Here is a 22,500-nt window from a genome sequence, read left to right as displayed (position 1 = left end):
CCAACTGAGACTACAACCCACTAACTATTGATGACCAACTGAGACTACAACCCACTAACTATTGATGACCAACTGAGACTACAACCACCTAACTATTGATGACCAACTGAGACTACAACCCACTAACTATTGATGACCAACTGAGACTACAACCCACTAACTATTGATGACCAACTAACTATTGATGACCAACTAACTATTGATGACCAACTAACTATTGATGACCGACTGAGACTACAACCCACTAACTATTGATGACCAACTAACTATTGATGACCAACTAACTATTGATGACCAACTGAGACTACAACCCACTAACTATTGATGACCAACTGAGACTACAACCCACTAACTATTGATGACCAACTGAGACTACAACCCACTAACTATTGATGACCTACTAACTATTGATGACCAACTAACTATTGATGACCAACTAACTATTGATGACCAACTGAGACTACAACCCACTAACTATTGATGACCCACTAACTATTGATGACCAACTGAGACTACAACCCACTAACTATTGATGACCAACTGAGACTACAACCCACTAACTATTGATGACCAACTAACTATTGATGACCAACTGAGACTACAACCCACTAACTATTGATGACCCACTAACTATTGATGACCCACTAACTATTGATGACCAACTGAGACTACAACCAACTAACTATTGATGACCAACTAACTATTGATGACCAACTGAGACTACAACCCACTAACTATTGATGACCAACTGAGACTACAACCCACTAACTATTGATGACCAACTAACTATTGATGACCAACTGAGACTACAACCCACTAACTATTGATGACCAACTGAGACTACAACCCACTAACTATTGATGACCAACTGAGACTACAACCCACTAACTATTGATGACCAACTGAGACTACAACCCACTAACTATTGATGACCAACTGAGACTACAACCCACTAACTATTGATGACCCACTAACTATTGATGACCAACTAACTATTGATGACCAACTAACTATTGATGACCAACTGAGACTACAACCCACTAACTATTGATGACCCACTAACTATTGATGACCAACTGAGACTACAACCACCTAACTATTGATGACCAACTGAGACTACAACCCACTAACTATTGATGACCAACTGAGACTACAACCCACTAACTATTGATGACCCACTAACTATTGATGACCCACTAACTATTGATGACCCACTAACTATTGATGACCAACTGAGACTACAACCAACTAACTATTGATGACCAACTAACTATTGATGACCAACTGAGACTACAACCCACTAACTATTGATGACCGACTGAGACTACAACCCACTAACTATTGATGACCAACTGAGACTACAACCCACTAACTATTGATGACCAACTGAGACTACAACCCACTAACTATTGATGACCAACTAACTATTGATGACCAACTGAGACTACAACCCACTAACTATTGATGACCCACTAACTATTGATGACCAACTGAGACTACAACCCACTAACTATTGATGACCAACTGAGACTACAACCCACTAACTATTGATGACCAACTGAGACTACAACCCACTAACTATTGATGACCAACTGAGACTACAACCCACTAACTATTGATGACCAACTGAGACTACAACCACCTAACTATTGATGACCAACTGAGACTACAACCCACTAACTATTGATGACCAACTGAGACTACAACCCACTAACTATTGATGACCAACTAACTATTGATGACCAACTAACTATTGATGACCAACTAACTATTGATGACCGACTGAGACTACAACCCACTAACTATTGATGACCAACTAACTATTGATGACCAACTAACTATTGATGACCAACTGAGACTACAACCCACTAACTATTGATGACCAACTGAGACTACAACCCACTAACTATTGATGACCAACTGAGACTACAACCCACTAACTATTGATGACCTACTAACTATTGATGACCAACTAACTATTGATGACCAACTAACTATTGATGACCAACTGAGACTACAACCCACTAACTATTGATGACCCACTAACTATTGATGACCAACTGAGACTACAACCCACTAACTATTGATGACCAACTGAGACTACAACCCACTAACTATTGATGACCAACTAACTATTGATGACCAACTGAGACTACAACCCACTAACTATTGATGACCCACTAACTATTGATGACCAACTGAGACTACAACCACCTAACTATTGATGACCAACTGAGACTACAACCCACTAACTATTGATGACCAACTGAGACTACAACCCACTAACTATTGATGACCAACTGAGACTACAACCCACTAACTATTGATGACCAACTGAGACTACAACCCACTAACTATTGATGACCAACTGAGACTACAACCCACTAACTATTGATGACCAACTAACTATTGATGACCAACTAACTATTGATGACCAACTGAGACTACAACCCACTAACTATTGATGACCAACTGAGACTACAACCACCTAACTATTGATGACCGACTGAGACTACAACCCACTAACTATTGATGACCAACTGAGACTACAACCCACTAACTATTGATGACCAACTGAGACTACAACCCACTAACTATTGATGACCAACTGAGACTACAACCACCTAACTATTGATGACCAACTGAGACTACAACCACCTAACTATTGATGACCAACTGAGACTACAACCACCTAACTATTGATGACCAACTGAGACTACAACCCACTAACTATTGATGACCAACTGAGACTACAACCCACTAACTATTGATGACCAACTGAGACTACAACCCACTATCTATTGATGACCAACTGAGACTACAACCCACTAACTATTGATGACCAACTGAGACTACAACCACCTAACTATTGATGACCAACTGAGACTACAACCCACTAACTATTGATGACCAACTGAGACTACAACCCACTAACTATTGATGACCAACTAACTATTGATGACCAACTAACTATTGATGACCAACTAACTATTGATGACCGACTGAGACTACAACCCACTAACTATTGATGACCAACTAACTATTGATGACCAACTAACTATTGATGACCAACTGAGACTACAACCCACTAACTATTGATGACCAACTGAGACTACAACCCACTAACTATTGATGACCAACTGAGACTACAACCCACTAACTATTGATGACCTACTAACTATTGATGACCAACTAACTATTGATGACCAACTAACTATTGATGACCAACTGAGACTACAACCCACTAACTATTGATGACCCACTAACTATTGATGACCAACTGAGACTACAACCCACTAACTATTGATGACCAACTGAGACTACAACCCACTAACTATTGATGACCAACTAACTATTGATGACCAACTGAGACTACAACCCACTAACTATTGATGACCCACTAACTATTGATGACCAACTGAGACTACAACCACCTAACTATTGATGACCAACTGAGACTACAACCCACTAACTATTGATGACCAACTGAGACTACAACCCACTAACTATTGATGACCAACTGAGACTACAACCCACTAACTATTGATGACCAACTGAGACTACAACCCACTAACTATTGATGACCAACTGAGACTACAACCCACTAACTATTGATGACCCACTAACTATTGATGACCAACTGAGACTACAACCCACTAACTATTGATGACCAACTGAGACTACAACCCACTAACTATTGATGACCAACTAACTATTGATGACCAACTGAGACTACAACCCACTAACTATTGATGACCCACTAACTATTGATGACCAACTGAGACTACAACCACCTAACTATTGATGACCAACTGAGACTACAACCCACTAACTATTGATGACCAACTGAGACTACAACCCACTAACTATTGATGACCAACTGAGACTACAACCCACTAACTATTGATGACCAACTGAGACTACAACCCACTAACTATTGATGACCAACTGAGACTACAACCCACTAACTATTGATGACCCACTAACTATTGATGACCAACTGAGACTACAACCACCTAACTATTGATGACCAACTGAGACTACAACCCACTAACTATTGATGACCAACTGAGACTACAACCCACTAACTATTGATGACCAACTGAGACTACAACCCACTAACTATTGATGACCCACTAACTATTGATGACCAACTGAGACTACAACCACCTAACTATTGATGACCAACTGAGACTACAACCCACTAACTATTGATGACCAACTGAGACTACAACCCACTAACTATTGATGACCAACTGAGACTACAACCCACTAACTATTGATGACCAACTAACTATTGATGACCAACTAACTATTGATGACCAACTGAGACTACAACCCACTAACTATTGATGACCAACTGAGACTACAACCACCTAACTATTGATGACCGACTGAGACTACAACCCACTAACTATTGATGACCAACTGAGACTACAACCCACTAACTATTGATGACCAACTGAGACTACAACCCACTAACTATTGATGACCAACTGAGACTACAACCACCTAACTATTGATGACCAACTGAGACTACAACCACCTAACTATTGATGACCAACTGAGACTACAACCCACTAACTATTGATGACCAACTGAGACTACAACCCACTAACTATTGATGACCAACTGAGACTACAACCCACTAACTATTGATGACCAACTGAGACTACAACCCACTAACTATTGATGACCAACTGAGACTACAACCCACTAACTATTGATGACCAACTGAGACTACAACCACCTAACTATTGATGACCAACTGAGACTACAACCCACTAACTATTGATGACCAACTGAGACTACAACCCACTAACTATTGATGACCAACTAACTATTGATGACCAACTAACTATTGATGACCAACTAACTATTGATGACCGACTGAGACTACAACCCACTAACTATTGATGACCAACTAACTATTGATGACCAACTAACTATTGATGACCAACTGAGACTACAACCCACTAACTATTGATGACCAACTGAGACTACAACCCACTAACTATTGATGACCAACTGAGACTACAACCCACTAACTATTGATGACCTACTAACTATTGATGACCAACTAACTATTGATGACCAACTAACTATTGATGACCAACTGAGACTACAACCCACTAACTATTGATGACCCACTAACTATTGATGACCAACTGAGACTACAACCCACTAACTATTGATGACCAACTGAGACTACAACCCACTAACTATTGATGACCAACTAACTATTGATGACCAACTGAGACTACAACCCACTAACTATTGATGACCCACTAACTATTGATGACCCACTAACTATTGATGACCAACTGAGACTACAACCAACTAACTATTGATGACCAACTAACTATTGATGACCAACTGAGACTACAACCCACTAACTATTGATGACCAACTGAGACTACAACCCACTAACTATTGATGACCAACTAACTATTGATGACCAACTGAGACTACAACCCACTAACTATTGATGACCAACTGAGACTACAACCCACTAACTATTGATGACCAACTGAGACTACAACCCACTAACTATTGATGACCAACTGAGACTACAACCCACTAACTATTGATGACCAACTGAGACTACAACCCACTAACTATTGATGACCCACTAACTATTGATGACCAACTAACTATTGATGACCAACTAACTATTGATGACCAACTGAGACTACAACCCACTAACTATTGATGACCCACTAACTATTGATGACCAACTGAGACTACAACCACCTAACTATTGATGACCAACTGAGACTACAACCCACTAACTATTGATGACCAACTGAGACTACAACCCACTAACTATTGATGACCCACTAACTATTGATGACCCACTAACTATTGATGACCCACTAACTATTGATGACCAACTGAGACTACAACCAACTAACTATTGATGACCAACTAACTATTGATGACCAACTGAGACTACAACCCACTAACTATTGATGACCGACTGAGACTACAACCCACTAACTATTGATGACCAACTGAGACTACAACCCACTAACTATTGATGACCAACTGAGACTACAACCCACTAACTATTGATGACCAACTAACTATTGATGACCAACTGAGACTACAACCCACTAACTATTGATGACCCACTAACTATTGATGACCAACTGAGACTACAACCCACTAACTATTGATGACCAACTGAGACTACAACCCACTAACTATTGATGACCAACTGAGACTACAACCCACTAACTATTGATGACCAACTGAGACTACAACCCACTAACTATTGATGACCAACTGAGACTACAACCACCTAACTATTGATGACCAACTGAGACTACAACCCACTAACTATTGATGACCAACTGAGACTACAACCCACTAACTATTGATGACCAACTAACTATTGATGACCAACTAACTATTGATGACCAACTAACTATTGATGACCGACTGAGACTACAACCCACTAACTATTGATGACCAACTAACTATTGATGACCAACTAACTATTGATGACCAACTGAGACTACAACCCACTAACTATTGATGACCAACTGAGACTACAACCCACTAACTATTGATGACCAACTGAGACTACAACCCACTAACTATTGATGACCTACTAACTATTGATGACCAACTAACTATTGATGACCAACTAACTATTGATGACCAACTGAGACTACAACCCACTAACTATTGATGACCCACTAACTATTGATGACCAACTGAGACTACAACCCACTAACTATTGATGACCAACTGAGACTACAACCCACTAACTATTGATGACCAACTAACTATTGATGACCAACTGAGACTACAACCCACTAACTATTGATGACCCACTAACTATTGATGACCCACTAACTATTGATGACCAACTGAGACTACAACCAACTAACTATTGATGACCAACTAACTATTGATGACCAACTGAGACTACAACCCACTAACTATTGATGACCAACTGAGACTACAACCCACTAACTATTGATGACCAACTAACTATTGATGACCAACTGAGACTACAACCCACTAACTATTGATGACCAACTGAGACTACAACCCACTAACTATTGATGACCAACTGAGACTACAACCCACTAACTATTGATGACCAACTGAGACTACAACCCACTAACTATTGATGACCAACTGAGACTACAACCCACTAACTATTGATGACCCACTAACTATTGATGACCAACTAACTATTGATGACCAACTAACTATTGATGACCAACTGAGACTACAACCCACTAACTATTGATGACCCACTAACTATTGATGACCAACTGAGACTACAACCACCTAACTATTGATGACCAACTGAGACTACAACCCACTAACTATTGATGACCAACTGAGACTACAACCCACTAACTATTGATGACCCACTAACTATTGATGACCCACTAACTATTGATGACCCACTAACTATTGATGACCAACTGAGACTACAACCAACTAACTATTGATGACCAACTAACTATTGATGACCAACTGAGACTACAACCCACTAACTATTGATGACCGACTGAGACTACAACCCACTAACTATTGATGACCAACTGAGACTACAACCCACTAACTATTGATGACCAACTGAGACTACAACCCACTAACTATTGATGACCAACTAACTATTGATGACCAACTGAGACTACAACCCACTAACTATTGATGACCAACTGAGACTACAACCCACTAACTATTGATGACCCACTAACTATTGATGACCAACTGAGACTACAACCAACTAACTATTGATGACCAACTAACTATTGATGACCAACTGAGACTACAACCCACTAACTATTGATGACCGACTGAGACTACAACCCACTAACTATTGATGACCAACTGAGACTACAACCCACTAACTATTGATGACCAACTGAGACTACAACCCACTAACTATTGATGACCAACTAACTATTGATGACCCACTAACTATTGATGACCCACTAACTATTGATGACCAACTGAGACTACAACCAACTAACTATTGATGACCAACTAACTATTGATGACCAACTGAGACTACAACCCACTAACTATTGATGACCGACTGAGACTACAACCCACTAACTATTGATGACCAACTGAGACTACAACCCACTAACTATTGATGACCAACTGAGACTACAACCCACTAACTATTGATGACCAACTAACTATTGATGACCAACTGAGACTACAACCCACTAACTATTGATGACCAACTGAGACTACAACCCACTAACTATTGATGACCCACTAACTATTGATGACCAACTGAGACTACAACCAACTAACTATTGATGACCAACTAACTATTGATGACCAACTGAGACTACAACCCACTAACTATTGATGACCGACTGAGACTACAACCCACTAACTATTGATGACCAACTGAGACTACAACCCACTAACTATTGATGACCAACTGAGACTACAACCCACTAACTATTGATGACCCACTAACTATTGATGACCAACTGAGACTACAACCACCTAACTATTGATGACCCACTAACTATTGATGACCAACTGAGACTACAACCACCTAACTATTGATGACCAACTGAGACTACAACCCACTAACTATTGATGACCAACTGAGACTACAACCCACTAACTATTGATGACCAACTGAGACTACAACCCACTAACTATTGATGACCAACTGAGACTACAACCCACTAACTATTGATGACCAACTGAGACTACAACCCACTAACTATTGATGACCCACTAACTATTGATGACCAACTGAGACTACAACCACCTAACTATTGATGACCAACTGAGACTACAACCCACTAACTATTGATGACCAACTGAGACTACAACCCACTAACTATTGATGACCAACTGAGACTACAACCCACTAACTATTGATGACCAACTAACTATTGATGACCAACTAACTATTGATGACCAACTGAGACTACAACCCACTAACTATTGATGACCAACTGAGACTACAACCACCTAACTATTGATGACCGACTGAGACTACAACCCACTAACTATTGATGACCAACTGAGACTACAACCCACTAACTATTGATGACCAACTGAGACTACAACCCACTAACTATTGATGACCAACTGAGACTACAACCACCTAACTATTGATGACCAACTGAGACTACAACCACCTAACTATTGATGACCAACTGAGACTACAACCCACTAACTATTGATGACCAACTGAGACTACAACCCACTAACTATTGATGACCAACTGAGACTACAACCCACTAACTATTGATGACCAACTGAGACTACAACCCACTAACTATTGATGACCAACTGAGACTACAACCCACTAACTATTGATGACCAACTGAGACTACAACCACCTAACTATTGATGACCAACTGAGACTACAACCCACTAACTATTGATGACCAACTGAGACTACAACCCACTAACTATTGATGACCAACTAACTATTGATGACCAACTAACTATTGATGACCAACTAACTATTGATGACCGACTGAGACTACAACCCACTAACTATTGATGACCAACTAACTATTGATGACCAACTAACTATTGATGACCAACTGAGACTACAACCCACTAACTATTGATTACCAACTGAGACTACAACCCACTAACTATTGATGACCAACTGAGACTACAACCCACTAACTATTGATGACCTACTAACTATTGATGACCAACTAACTATTGATGACCAACTAACTATTGATGACCAACTGAGACTACAACCCACTAACTATTGATGACCCACTAACTATTGATGACCAACTGAGACTACAACCCACTAACTATTGATGACCAACTGAGACTACAACCCACTAACTATTGATGACCAACTAACTATTGATGACCAACTGAGACTACAACCCACTAACTATTGATGACCCACTAACTATTGATGACCCACTAACTATTGATGACCAACTGAGACTACAACCAACTAACTATTGATGACCAACTAACTATTGATGACCAACTGAGACTACAACCCACTAACTATTGATGACCAACTGAGACTACAACCCACTAACTATTGATGACCAACTAACTATTGATGACCAACTGAGACTACAACCCACTAACTATTGATGACCAACTGAGACTACAACCCACTAACTATTGATGACCAACTGAGACTACAACCCACTAACTATTGATGACCAACTGAGACTACAACCCACTAACTATTGATGACCAACTGAGACTACAACCCACTAACTATTGATGACCCACTAACTATTGATGACCAACTAACTATTGATGACCAACTAACTATTGATGACCAACTGAGACTACAACCCACTAACTATTGATGACCCACTAACTATTGATGACCAACTGAGACTACAACCACCTAACTATTGATGACCAACTGAGACTACAACCCACTAACTATTGATGACCAACTGAGACTACAACCCACTAACTATTGATGACCCACTAACTATTGATGACCCACTAACTATTGATGACCCACTAACTATTGATGACCAACTGAGACTACAACCAACTAACTATTGATGACCAACTAACTATTGATGACCAACTGAGACTACAACCCACTAACTATTGATGACCGACTGAGACTACAACCCACTAACTATTGATGACCAACTGAGACTACAACCCACTAACTATTGATGACCAACTGAGACTACAACCCACTAACTATTGATGACCAACTAACTATTGATGACCAACTGAGACTACAACCCACTAACTATTGATGACCAACTGAGACTACAACCCACTAACTATTGATGACCCACTAACTATTGATGACCAACTGAGACTACAACCAACTAACTATTGATGACCAACTAACTATTGATGACCAACTGAGACTACAACCCACTAACTATTGATGACCGACTGAGACTACAACCCACTAACTATTGATGACCAACTGAGACTACAACCCACTAACTATTGATGACCAACTGAGACTACAACCCACTAACTATTGATGACCAACTGAGACTACAACCCACTAACTATTGATGACCAACTAACTATTGATGACCAACTGAGACTACAACCCACTAACTATTGATGACCAACTGAGACTACAACCCACTAACTATTGATGACCAACTAACTATTGATGACCAACTAACTATTGATGACCAACTAACTATTGATGACCAACTGAGACTACAACCCACTAACTATTGATGACCGACCAGACAGATTAGAGATCAGAATCCATCAGAACACCACAGAAGGGAGGAGTAGAAACTAAGCTTTCCTTCTGTATGTTTATCTCTGTGTGATTGCCTGGATCTCCCTCAAAACAAAGATAATGTAAAGTCTAGAGTTCTAGAGTTCTCCCGACTTCTAAGGGTTCTAACAACAGAGATATTATAAACAAAGGAGATATCGCACCATTTGATATTTTTTTTTATATAACCAAAGACATTATAAACATGAAATATATCTCTAAATGTGATGGTCTGTATAACAAAGATATTATAAAGAGTAGAGATGTCTCACAATGTGAAGCTCTCATTCCAGGTGGGGTTCAGGTTACACTTGATGGTCTTGGTCTTCTGCTTGGTGTCACTCTTGGGGTCGGGGATGAGTTTGAGCTTCACGTAGGGGTCGGACAGACCGTTAGGGTCCATGGGGACCAGGTTACAAGCCTCCTGGACTGGAGAGTGGAGGAGAGGGTGGAGAGGAGGGAGAGGAGGAGAGGAGGGAGAGGAGGGTGGAGAGGAGGGAGAGGAGGAGAGGGTGGAGAGGAGGGAGAGGAGGAGAGGGTGGATAAATAGTTAACAAATTGTCAAACTGTAATTCAAATGAAATGAACTGTCTACTGTATTGCTGCTTTGAGAGGTCTGAGAGAGGGCGGAGAGAGGATGGAGAGAGGAGGAGAGAGGAGGAGAGAGGGTGGAGAGAGGATGGAGAGAGGAGGAGAGAGGAGGAGAGAGGAGGAGAGAGGGTGGAGAGAGGATGAGAGAGGATGGAGAGAGGATGGAGAGAGGGTGGAGAGAGGATGGAGAGAGGAGGAGAGAGGATGGAGAGAGGGTGGAGAGAGGGTGTAGAGAGGATGGAGAGAGGATGGAGAGAGGATGGAGAGAGGATGGAGAGAGGGTGGAGAGGATGGAGAGAGGATGGAGAGAGGGTGGAGAGAGGATGGAGAGAGGGTGGAGAGAGGGTGGAGAGAGGGTGGAGAGAGGATGGAGAGAGGGTGGAGAGAGGGTGGAGAGAGGGTGGAGAGAGGGTGGAGAGAGGATGGAGAGAGGATGGAGAGAGGGTGGAGAGAGGGTGGAGAGAGGGTGGAGAGAGGGTGTAGAGAGGATGGAGAGAGGAGGAGAGAGGATGGAGAGAGGGCGGAGAGAGGGTGGAGAGGATGGAGAGAGGGCGGAGAGAGGGTGGAGAGAGGAGGAGAGAGGATGGAGTGGATGGAGAGAGGATGGAGAGAGGGTGGAGAGGATGGAGAGAGGAGGAGAGAGGATGGAGTGGATGGAGATCGGGCGGAGAGAGGGTGGAGAGGATGGAGAGAGGGCGGAGAGAGGGTGGAGAGGATGGAGAGAGGATGGAGAGAGGAGGAGAGAGGATGGAGAGAGGGTGGAGAGAGGATGGAGAGAGGATGGAGTGGATGGAGAGAGGAGGAGAGAGGATGGAGTGGATGGAGAGAGGAGGAGAGAGGAGAGAGGATGGAGAGGATGGAGAGAGGATGGAGAGAGGATGGAGAGAGGGTGGAGAGAGGATGGAGAGAGGATGGAGTGGATGGAGAGAGGAGGAGAGAGGGTGGAGAGGATAGAGAGAGGGTGGAGAGAGGATGGAGAGAGGATGGAGAGAGGATGGAGAGAGGAGAGAGGAGAGAGGATGGAGAGGATGGAGAGAGGATGGAGAGAGGATGGAGAGGATAGAGAGAGGGTGGAGAGAGGGTGGAGAGAGGATGGAGAGAGGATGGAGAGAGGATGGAGAGAGGATGGAGAGTGGGTGGAGAGGATGGAGAGAGGATAGAGAGAGGGTGGAGAGGATAGAGAAAGGGTGGAGAGAGGATAGAGAGAGGGTGGAGAGAGGATGGAGAGAGGGTGGAGAGAGGATGGAGAGAGGGTGGAGAGGATGGAGAGAGGATAGAGAGAGGGTGGAGAGGATAGAGAGAGGGTGGAGAGAGGGTGGAGAGAGGATGGAGAGAGGATAGAGAGAGGGTGGAGAGGATGGAGAGAGGATGGAGAGAGGATGGAGAGAGGGTGGAGAGAGGGCGGAGAGAGGATGGAGAGAGGGTGGAGAGAGGGTGGAGAGAGGGTGGAGAGGATAGAGAGAGGGTGGAGAGTGGATGGAGAGAGGGTGGAGAGAGGGTGGAGAGAGGCTGGAGAGGATGGAGAGAGGATGGAGAGAGGATGGAGAGAGGATGGAGAGAGGGTGGAGAGAGGGCGGAGAGAGGATGGAGAGAGGGTGGAGAGAGGGTGGAGAGAGGGTGGAGAGAGGGTGGAGAGAGGGTGGAGAGTGGATGGAGAGAGGGTGGAGAGAGGGTGGAGAGAGGCTGGAGAGGATGGAGAGAGGATGGAGAGAGGATGGAGAGAGGGTGGAGAGAGGGTGGAGAGTGGATGGAGAGAGGGTGGAGAGAGGGTGGAGAGAGGCTGGAGAGAGGATGGAGAGAGGATGGAGAGAGGATGGAGAGAGGATGGAGAGAGGGTGGAGAGAGGGTGGAGAGAGGGTGGAGACAGGGTGGAGAGAGGCTGGAGAGGCTGGAGAGGATGGAGAGAGGATGGAGAGAGGATGGAGAGAGGGTGGAGAGAGGGTGGAGAGTGGATGGAGAGAGGGTGGAGAGAGGGTGGAGAGAGGCTGGAGAGAGGCTGGAGAGGATGGAGAGAGGATGGAGAGAGGATGGAGAGAGGGTGGAGAGAGGGTGGAGAGAGGGTGGAGACAGGGTGGAGAGAGGCTGGAGAGGATGGAGAGAGGATGGAGAGAGGATGGAGAGAGGGTGGAGAGAGGGTGGAGACAGGGTGGAGAGAGAGAGAGAGAGGGCTGCTCAATGAGAGTGATTGAAGAAAACATTCATCTCTGTTTGTATATCTGACAGGCTGATTAAAACCACCAACAGGGAATTTAAAATCAATGAACTATTTAGCACCAAACACAATCCAGAAACACTGTCCACTACTGATCAATAATCAGTAATCAGGCTATAGTAACACAGTGACACAGTAACACAGCAGGACAGGGTGCACCAATTTGTAAGTCGCTCTGGATAAGAGTGTCTGCTAAATGACTTAAATGTAAATGTAAATGTACAGTAACACAGCAGGACAGGCTACAGTAACACAGCAGGACAGGGTACAGTAACACAGCAGGCCAGGGTACAGTAACACAGTAGGACAGGGTATAGTAACACAGTAACACAGCAGGACAGGCTACAGTAACACAGCAGGCCAGGGTACAGTAACACAGTAACACAGCAGGACAGGGTATAGTAACACAGTAACACAGCAGGACAGGCTACAGTAACACAGCAGGCCAGGGTATAGTAACACAGCAGGCCAGAGTACAGTAACACAGCAGGCCAGGGTACAGTAACACAGCAGGCCAGGGTACAGTAACACAGTGACACAGTAACACAGCAGGCCAGGGTACAGTAACACAGCAGGCCAGGGTACAGTAACACAGTGACACAGTAACACAGCAGGCCAGGGTATAGTAACACAGTGACACAGTAACACAGCAGGACAGGGTATAGTAACACAGCAGGACAGGGTATAGTAACACAGTGACACAGTAACACAGCAGGACAGGGTACAGTAACACAGTAGGACAGGGTATAGTAACACAGTAGGACAGGGTATAGTAACACAGCAGGACAGGGTATAGTAACACAGCAGGACAGGGTATAGTAACACAGCAGGACAGGGTATAGTAACACAGCAGGACAGGGTACAGTAACACAGCAGGACAGGGTATAGTAACACAGCAGGACAGGGTATAGTAACACAGCAGGACAGGGTACAGTAACACAGTAGGACAGGGTACAGTAACACAGTAACACAGCAGGACAGGGTATAGTAACACAGCAGGACATGGTACAGTAACACAGCAGGACAGGGTATAGTAACACAGCAGGACAGGGTATAGTAACACAGCAGGACAGGGTACAGTAACACAGCAGGACAGGGTACAGTAACACAGTAACACAGCAGGACAGGGTATAGTAACACAGCAGGACAGGGTATAGTAACACAGCAGGACAGGGTACAGTAACACAGTAGGACAGGGTACAGTAACACAGTAACACAGCAGGACAGGGTATAGTAACACAGCAGGACAGGGTACAGTAACACAGTAGGACAGGGTATAGTAACACAGTAGGACAGGGTATAGTAACACAGCAGGACAGGGTATAGTAACACAGCAGGACAGGGTATAGTAACACAGCAGGACAGGGTATAGTAACACAGCAGGACAGGGTACAGTAACACAGCAGGACAGGGTATAGTAACACAGCAGGACAGGGTATAGTAACACAGCAGGACAGGGTACAGTAACACAGTAGGACAGGGTACAGTAACACAGTAACACAGCAGGACAGGGTATAGTAACACAGCAGGACAGGGTATAGTAACACAGCAGGACAGGGTACAGTAACACAGCAGGACAGGGTACAGTAACACAGTAACACAGCAGGACAGGGTATAGTAACACAGCAGGACAGGGTATAGTAACACAGCAGGACAGGGTACAGTAACACAGTAGGACAGGGTACAGTAACACAGTAACACAGCAGGACAGGGTATAGTAACACAGCAGGACAGGGTACAGTAACACAGCAGGACAGGGTATAGTAACACAGCAGGACAGGGTATAGTAACACAGTGACACAGTAACACAGCAGGACAGGGTATAGTAACACAGCAGGACAGGGTATAGTAACACAGCAGGACAGGGTACAGTAACACAGCAGGACAAGGTACAGTAACACAGTAACACAGCAGGACAGGGTATAGTAACACAGCAGGACAGGGTATAGTAACACAGCAGGACAGGGTACAGTAACACAGTAGGACAGGGTACAGTAACACAGTGACACAGTAACACAGCAGGACAGGGTATAGTAACACAGCAGGACAGGGTACAGTAACACAGTAGGACAGGGTACAGTAACACAGTAACACAGCAGGACAGGGTACAGTAACACAGCAGGACAGGGTACAGTAACACAGCAGGACAGGGTACAGTAACACAGCAGGACAGGGTACAGTAACACAGTAACACAGCAGGCCAGGGTACAGTAACACAGTAACACAGCAGGACAGGGTACAGTAACACAGTAGGACAGGGTACAGTAACACAGTAACACAGCAGGCCAGGGTACAGTAACACAGCAGGCCAGGGTACAGTAACACAGCAGGACAGGGTACAGTAACACAGCAGGACAGGGTACAGTAACACAGCAGGACAGGGTACAGTAACACAGCAGGACAGGGTACAGTAACACAGCAGGACAGGGTACAGTAACACAGCAGGCCAGGGTACAGTAACACAGCAGGACAGGGTACAGTAACACAGGGTATAGTAACACAGCAGGACAGGGTATAGTAACACAGCAGGACAGGGTACAGTAACACAGCAGGACAAGGTACAGTAACACAGTAACACAGCAGGACAGGGTATAGTAACACAGCAGGACAGGGTATAGTAACACAGCAGGACAGGGTATAGTAACACAGCAGGACAGGGTACAGTAACACAGTAGGACAGGGTACAGTAACACAGTGACACAGTAACACAGCAGGCCAGGGTACAGTAACACAGCAGGACAGGGTACAGTAACACAGCAGGACAGGGTACAGTAACACAGCAGGACAGGGTACAGTAACACAGCAGGACAGGGTACAGTAACACAGCAGGCCAGGGTACAGTAACACAGCAGGACAGGGTACAGTAACACAGTAACACAGCAGGACAGGGTACAGTAACACAGTAACACAGCAGGACAGGGTACAGTAACACAGCAGGCCAGGGTACAGTAACACAGTAACACAGCAGGCCAGGGTACAGTAACACAGTAGGACAGGGTACAGTAACACAGTAACACAGCAGGACAGGGTACAGTAACACAGTAACACAGCAGGACAGGGTACAGTAACACAGCAGGCCAGGGTACAGTAACACAGCAGGCCAGGGTACAGTAACACAGCAGGACAGGGTACAGTAACACAGCAGGACAGGGTACAGTAACACAGCATGACAGGGTACAGTAACACAGCTCCCTCTCTCTACCCCCCTCTCTCTATCTCTATCCTGGACAGGTCTCTGTCTACCCCCCCCCCCTCTATCTCTATCCTGAACAGGTCTCTCTACCCCCCCCCCTCTCTCTCCATCTCTCTGTCTCTCTCTGCCCCCCCTCTCTCTCCCTCTCTAAACAGCTCTCTCTATACCCCCCCTCTCTCTCCCTCTCTAAACAGGTCTCTCTCTACCCCCTCTCTCTCCCTCTCTAAACAGGTCTCTCTCTACCCCTCTCTCTCTCCCTCTCTAAACAGCTCTGTCTCTACCCCCCTCTCTCTCCCTCTCTAAACAGCTCTGTCTCTACCCCCTCTCTCTCTCCCTCTCTAAACAGGTCTCTCTCTACCCCCTCTCTCTCTCCCTCTCTAAACAGGTCTCTCTCTACCCCTCTCTCTCTCCCTCTCTAAACAGGTATCTCTCTACCCCCCTCTCTCCCTCTCTAAACAAGTCTCTCTCTACCCCCTCTCTCCCTCTCTAAACAGGTCTCTCTCTACCCCCTATCTCTCCCTCTCTAAACAGCTCTGTCTCTACCCCCCTATCTCTCCCTCTCTAAACAGGTCTCTCTCTACCCCTATCTCTCCCTCTCTAAACAGCTCTGTCTCTACCCCCTCTATCTCCCTCTCTAAACAGGTCTCTCTCTACCCCCCTCTCTCTCCCTCTCTAAACAGGTCTCTCTCTACCCCCTATCTCTCCCTCTCTAAACAGCTCTGTCTCTACCCCCTATCTCTCCCTCTCTAAACAGGTCTCTCTCTACCCCCTCTCTCTCTCTCTCTCTAAACAGGTCTCTCTCTACCCCCTATCTCTCCCTCTCTAAACAGGTCTCTCTCTACCCCCTCTCTCTCCCTCTCTAAACAGCTCTCTCTACCCCCCTCTCTCTCTCCCTCTCTAAACAGGTCTCTCTCTCTCCCCCTCTCTAAACAGCTCTCTCTACCCCCCTCTCTCTCTCTCTAAACAGGTCTCTCTCTACCCCCCTCTCTCTCTCTCTAAACAGGTCTCTCTCTACCCCCCCCTCTCTCTAAACAGGTCTCTCTCTACCCCTCTCTCTCTCCCTCTCTAAACAGGTCTCTCTCTACCCCCTCTCTCTCCCTCTCTAAACAGGTCTCTCTCTACCCCCTCTCTCTCTCTCTAAACAGGTCTCTCTCTACCCCCTATCTCTCCCTCTCTAAACAGGTCTCTCTCTACCCCCTCTCTCTCCCTCTCTAAACAGCTCTCTCTACCCCCTCTCTCTCTCCCTCTAAACAGGTCTCTCTCTCTCCCCCTCTCTAAACAGCTCTCTCTACCCCCCTCTCTCTCTAAACAGGTCTCTCTCTACCCCCCCTCTCTCTCTAAACAGGTCTCTCTCTACCCCTCTCTCTCTCCCTCTCTAAACAGGTCTCTCTCTACCCCTCTCTCTCTCCCTCTCTAAACAGGTCTCTCTCTACCCCTCTCTCTCCCTCTCTAAACAGGTCTCTCTCTACCCCCTCTCTCTCCCTCTCTAAACAGGTCTCTCTCTACCCCTCTCTCTCTCTCTCTAAACAGGTCTCTCTCTACCCCTCTCTCTCTCCCTCTCTAAACAGCTCTGTCTCTACCCCCTCTCTCTCCCTCTCTAAACAGGTCTCTCTCTACCCCCTCTCTCCCCCTCTCTAAACAGGTCTCTCTCTACCCCCTCTCTCTCTCTCCCTCTAAACAGGTCTCTCTCTACCCCTCTCTCTCCCTCTCTAAACAGGTCTCTCTCTACCCCCTCTCTCTCTCTCTAAACAGCTCTCTCTACCCCCCTCTCTCTCTCTCTAAACAGGTCTCTCTCTCTCTCCCTCTCTAAACAGGTCTCTCTCTACCCCCTCTCTCTCTCTCTAAACAGGTCTCTCTACCCCTCTCTCTCTCTCTAAACAGGTCTCTCTCTACCCCTCTCTCTCTCTCTAAACAGCTCTCTCTACCCCCCTCTCTCTCTCTCTAAACAGGTCTCTCTCTCTCTCCCTCTCTAAACAGGTCTCTCTCTACCCCCTCTCTCTCCCTCTCTAAACAGGTCTCTCTCTACCCCTCTCTCTCTCTCTCTCTAAACAGGTCTCTCTCTACCCCCTCTCTCTCTACCCCCTCTCTCTCCCCTCTCTAAACAGGTCTCTCTCTACCCCTCTCTCTCTCTCTCTCTAAACAGGTCTCTCTCTACCTCTCTAAACAGGTCTCTCTCTACCCTCTCTCTCTCTCTCTCTCTCTCTCTCTCTCTCTCTACCCCCTCTCTCCCCCTCTCTAAACAGGTCTCTCTCTACCCCTCTCTCTCTCTCTCTAAACAGGTCTCTCTCTACCTCTCTAAACAGGTCTCTCTCTCCCCTCTCTCTCTCTCTCTAAACAGGTCTCTCTCTACCTCTCTAAACAGGTCTCTCTCTACCCCTCTCCCTCTCTCTCTCTCTAAACAGCTCTCTACCTCTCTAAACAGGTCTCTCTCTACCCCTCTCTCTCTAAACAGGTCTCTCTCTACCTCTCTAAACAGGTCTCTCTCTACCCCCTCTCTCTCTCTCTCTCTCTCTCTCTCTAAACAGGTCTCTCTCTACCCCCTCTCTCTCCCTCTCTAAACAGGTCTCTCTCTACCCCTCTCCCTCTCTCTCTCTCTAAACAGCTCTCTACCTCTCTAAACAGGTCTCTCTCTACTCCTCTCTCTCTCTCTCTCTAAACAGGTCTCTCTCTACCTCTCTAAACAGGTCTCTCTCTACCCCTCTCTCTCTCTCTCTCTCTCTCTAAACAGGTCTCTCTCTACCCCCTCTCTCTCCCTCTCTAAACAGGTCTCTCTCTACCCCCTCTCTCTCCCTCTCTAAACAGCTCTCTCTCTACTCCCCTCTCTCTACCCCCTCTCTCTCCCTCTCTAAACAGGTCTCTCTCTACCCCCTCTCGCTCTCTCTCTCTAAACAGGTCTCTCTCTCCCTCTCTCTCCCTCTCTAAACAGGTCTCTCTCTCCCTCTCTCTCTCTCCCTCTCTAAACAGGTCTCTCTCTACCCCCTCTCTCCCCCTCTCTAAACAGGTCTCTCTCTACCCCCTCTCTCTCCCTCTCTAAACAGGTCTCTCTCTCTCTCTCTCTCTCTCTCTCTCTCTCTCTCTCTCTCTCTCTCTCTCTCTCTCTCTCCCTCTCTCTACCCCCTCTCTCTCTCTCTCTCTAAACAGCTCTCTCTACCCCCTCTCTCTCCCTCTCTAAACAGGTCTCTCTCTCTCCCTCTCTAAACAGGTCTCTCTCTCTCTCTCTAAACAGGTCTCTCTCTACCCCCTCTCTCTCTCTCTCTCTCTAAACAGCTCTCTCTACCCCCTCTCTCTCCCTCTCTAAACAGGTCTCTCTCTCTCTCTCTCTAAACAGGTCTCTCTCTACCCCTCTCTCTCTCTCTCTAAACAGGTCTCTCTCTACCCCCTCTTTCCCCCTCTCTAAACAGGTCTCTCTCTACCCCCTCTCTCTCTCTCTCTCTCTCTCTAAACAGGTCTCTCTCTCCCTCTCTCTCCCTCTCTAAACAGGTCTCTCTCTCCCTCTCTCTCTCTCCCTCTCTAAACAGGTCTCTCTCTCTCTCTCTCTCTCTCTCTCTCTCTCTCTCTCTCTCTCTCTCTCTCTCTCTCTCTCTCTCTCTCTCTCTCTACCCCCCTCTCTCTCTCTCTCTAAACAGCTCTCTCTACCCCCTCTCTCTCTCCCTCTCTAAACAGGTCTCTCTCTCTCCCTCTCTAAACAGGTCTCTCTCTCTCTCTCTCTAAACAGGTCTCTCTCTACCCCTCTCTCTCTCCCTCTCTAAACAGCTCTCTCTACCCCCTCTCTCTCTCCCTCTCTAAACAGGTCTCTCTACTTGGTTCTGAATGCTCCATTTGTTAACACTTAACCACCAGTTTAGTTAGTCAGTACAGAACAATCAATCCTCTTCTCTGGTCTCTAAACAGCTCTGTCTCTACCCCTCTCTAAACAGGTCTCTCTCTACCCCTCTCTCTCTCTCTCTCTCTCTAAACAGGTCTCTCTCTACCCCTCTCTCTCTCTCTCTAAACAGGTCTCTCTCTACCCCTCTCTCTCTCTACTTGGTTCTGAATGCTCCATTTGTTAACACTTAACCACCAGTTTAGTTAGTCAGTACAGAACAATCAATCCTCTTCTCTGGTCTCTAAACAGGTCTCTCTCTACCCCTCTCTAAACAGGTCTCTCTCTCTCTCTCTAAACAGGTCTCTCTCTACCCTCTCTCTCTCTCTCCCCCCCTCTCTCTACCCCTCTCTAAACAGGTCTCTCTCTACCCCTCTCTCTCTCTCTCTCTCTAAACAGGTCTCTCTCTCCCTCTCTAAACAGGTCTCTCTACCTCCCTCTCTAAACAGCTCTCTCTCTACCCCCCTCTCTCCCTCTCTAAACAGGTCTCTCTATCTACCTCTCTAAACAGGTCAATCTCTACCCCTCTCTCTCTCCCTCTCTAAACAGCTCTCTCTACCCCCTCTCTCTCTCCCTCTCTAAACAGGTCTCTCTCTACCCCTCTCTCTCTCTCTAAACAGGTCTCTCTACTTGGTTCTGAATGCTCCATTTGTTAACACTTAACCACCAGTTTAGTTAGTCAGTACAGAACAATCAATCCTCTTCTCTGGTCTCTAAACAGCTCTGTCTCTACCCCTCTCTCTCTCTCCCTCTCTAAACAGGTCTCTCTCTACCCCCTCTCTCTCTCCCTCTCTAAACAGGTCTCTCTCTACCCCCTCTCTCTCTACCCCCCTCTCTCTCTACTTGGTTCTGAATGCTCCATTTGTTAACACGTAACCACCAGTTTAGTTAGTCAGTACAGAACAATCAATCCTCTTCTCTGGTCTCTAAACAGGTCTCTCTCTACCCCCTCTCTCTCTCCCTCTCTAAACAGGTCTCTCTCTCTCCCTCTCTAAACAGGTCTCTCTCTACCCCTCTCTCTCTCTCTCTCTCTAAACAGGTCTCTCTCTACCCCTCTCTCCCCCTCTCTAAACAGGTCTCTCTCTACCCCCTCTCTCTCCCTCTCTAAACAGGTCTCTCTCTACCCCTCTCTCTCTCTCTCTCTCTAAACAGCTCTGTCTCTACCCCCCCTCTCTCCCTCTCTAAACAGGTCTCTCTCTACCCCCCTCTCTCTCTACCCCCTCTCTCTCCCCCTCTCTAAACAGGTCTCTCTCTACCCCCTCTCTCTCTCTCTAAACAGGTCTCTCTCTACCTCTCTAAACAGGTCTCTCTCTACCCTCTCTCTCTCTCTCTCTCTCTCTCTCTCTCTCTAAACAGGTCTCTCTCTCTACCCCCTCTCCCCCCTCTCTAAACAGGTCTCTCTCTACCCCTCTCTCTCTCTC

At 45.8% G+C, this 22,500-nt stretch overlaps 1 protein-coding gene across 1 annotated transcript in view; it reads right to left on the bottom strand.

The window, feature by feature from the left end:
• Positions 1-22,500, bottom strand: part of LOC124021143 (protein kinase C beta type-like) — a gene marked incomplete at its 3' end in the record, with an annotated part of 92,384 nt that overhangs the window by 4,006 nt on the left and 65,878 nt on the right. Inside the window, 1 exon segment of the mRNA XM_046336486.1 lies at positions 11,494-11,650. Coding sequence (XP_046192442.1) covers positions 11,494-11,650 — 157 coding nt within the window.

The sequence above is a fragment of the Oncorhynchus gorbuscha genome, unplaced genomic scaffold (assembly GCF_021184085.1).
Source record: "Oncorhynchus gorbuscha isolate QuinsamMale2020 ecotype Even-year unplaced genomic scaffold, OgorEven_v1.0 Un_scaffold_1061, whole genome shotgun sequence".
NCBI classification, from domain to species: Eukaryota; Metazoa; Chordata; class Actinopteri; order Salmoniformes; family Salmonidae; genus Oncorhynchus; species Oncorhynchus gorbuscha.
This window is presented reverse-complemented; position numbering and strand designations above follow the sequence as displayed.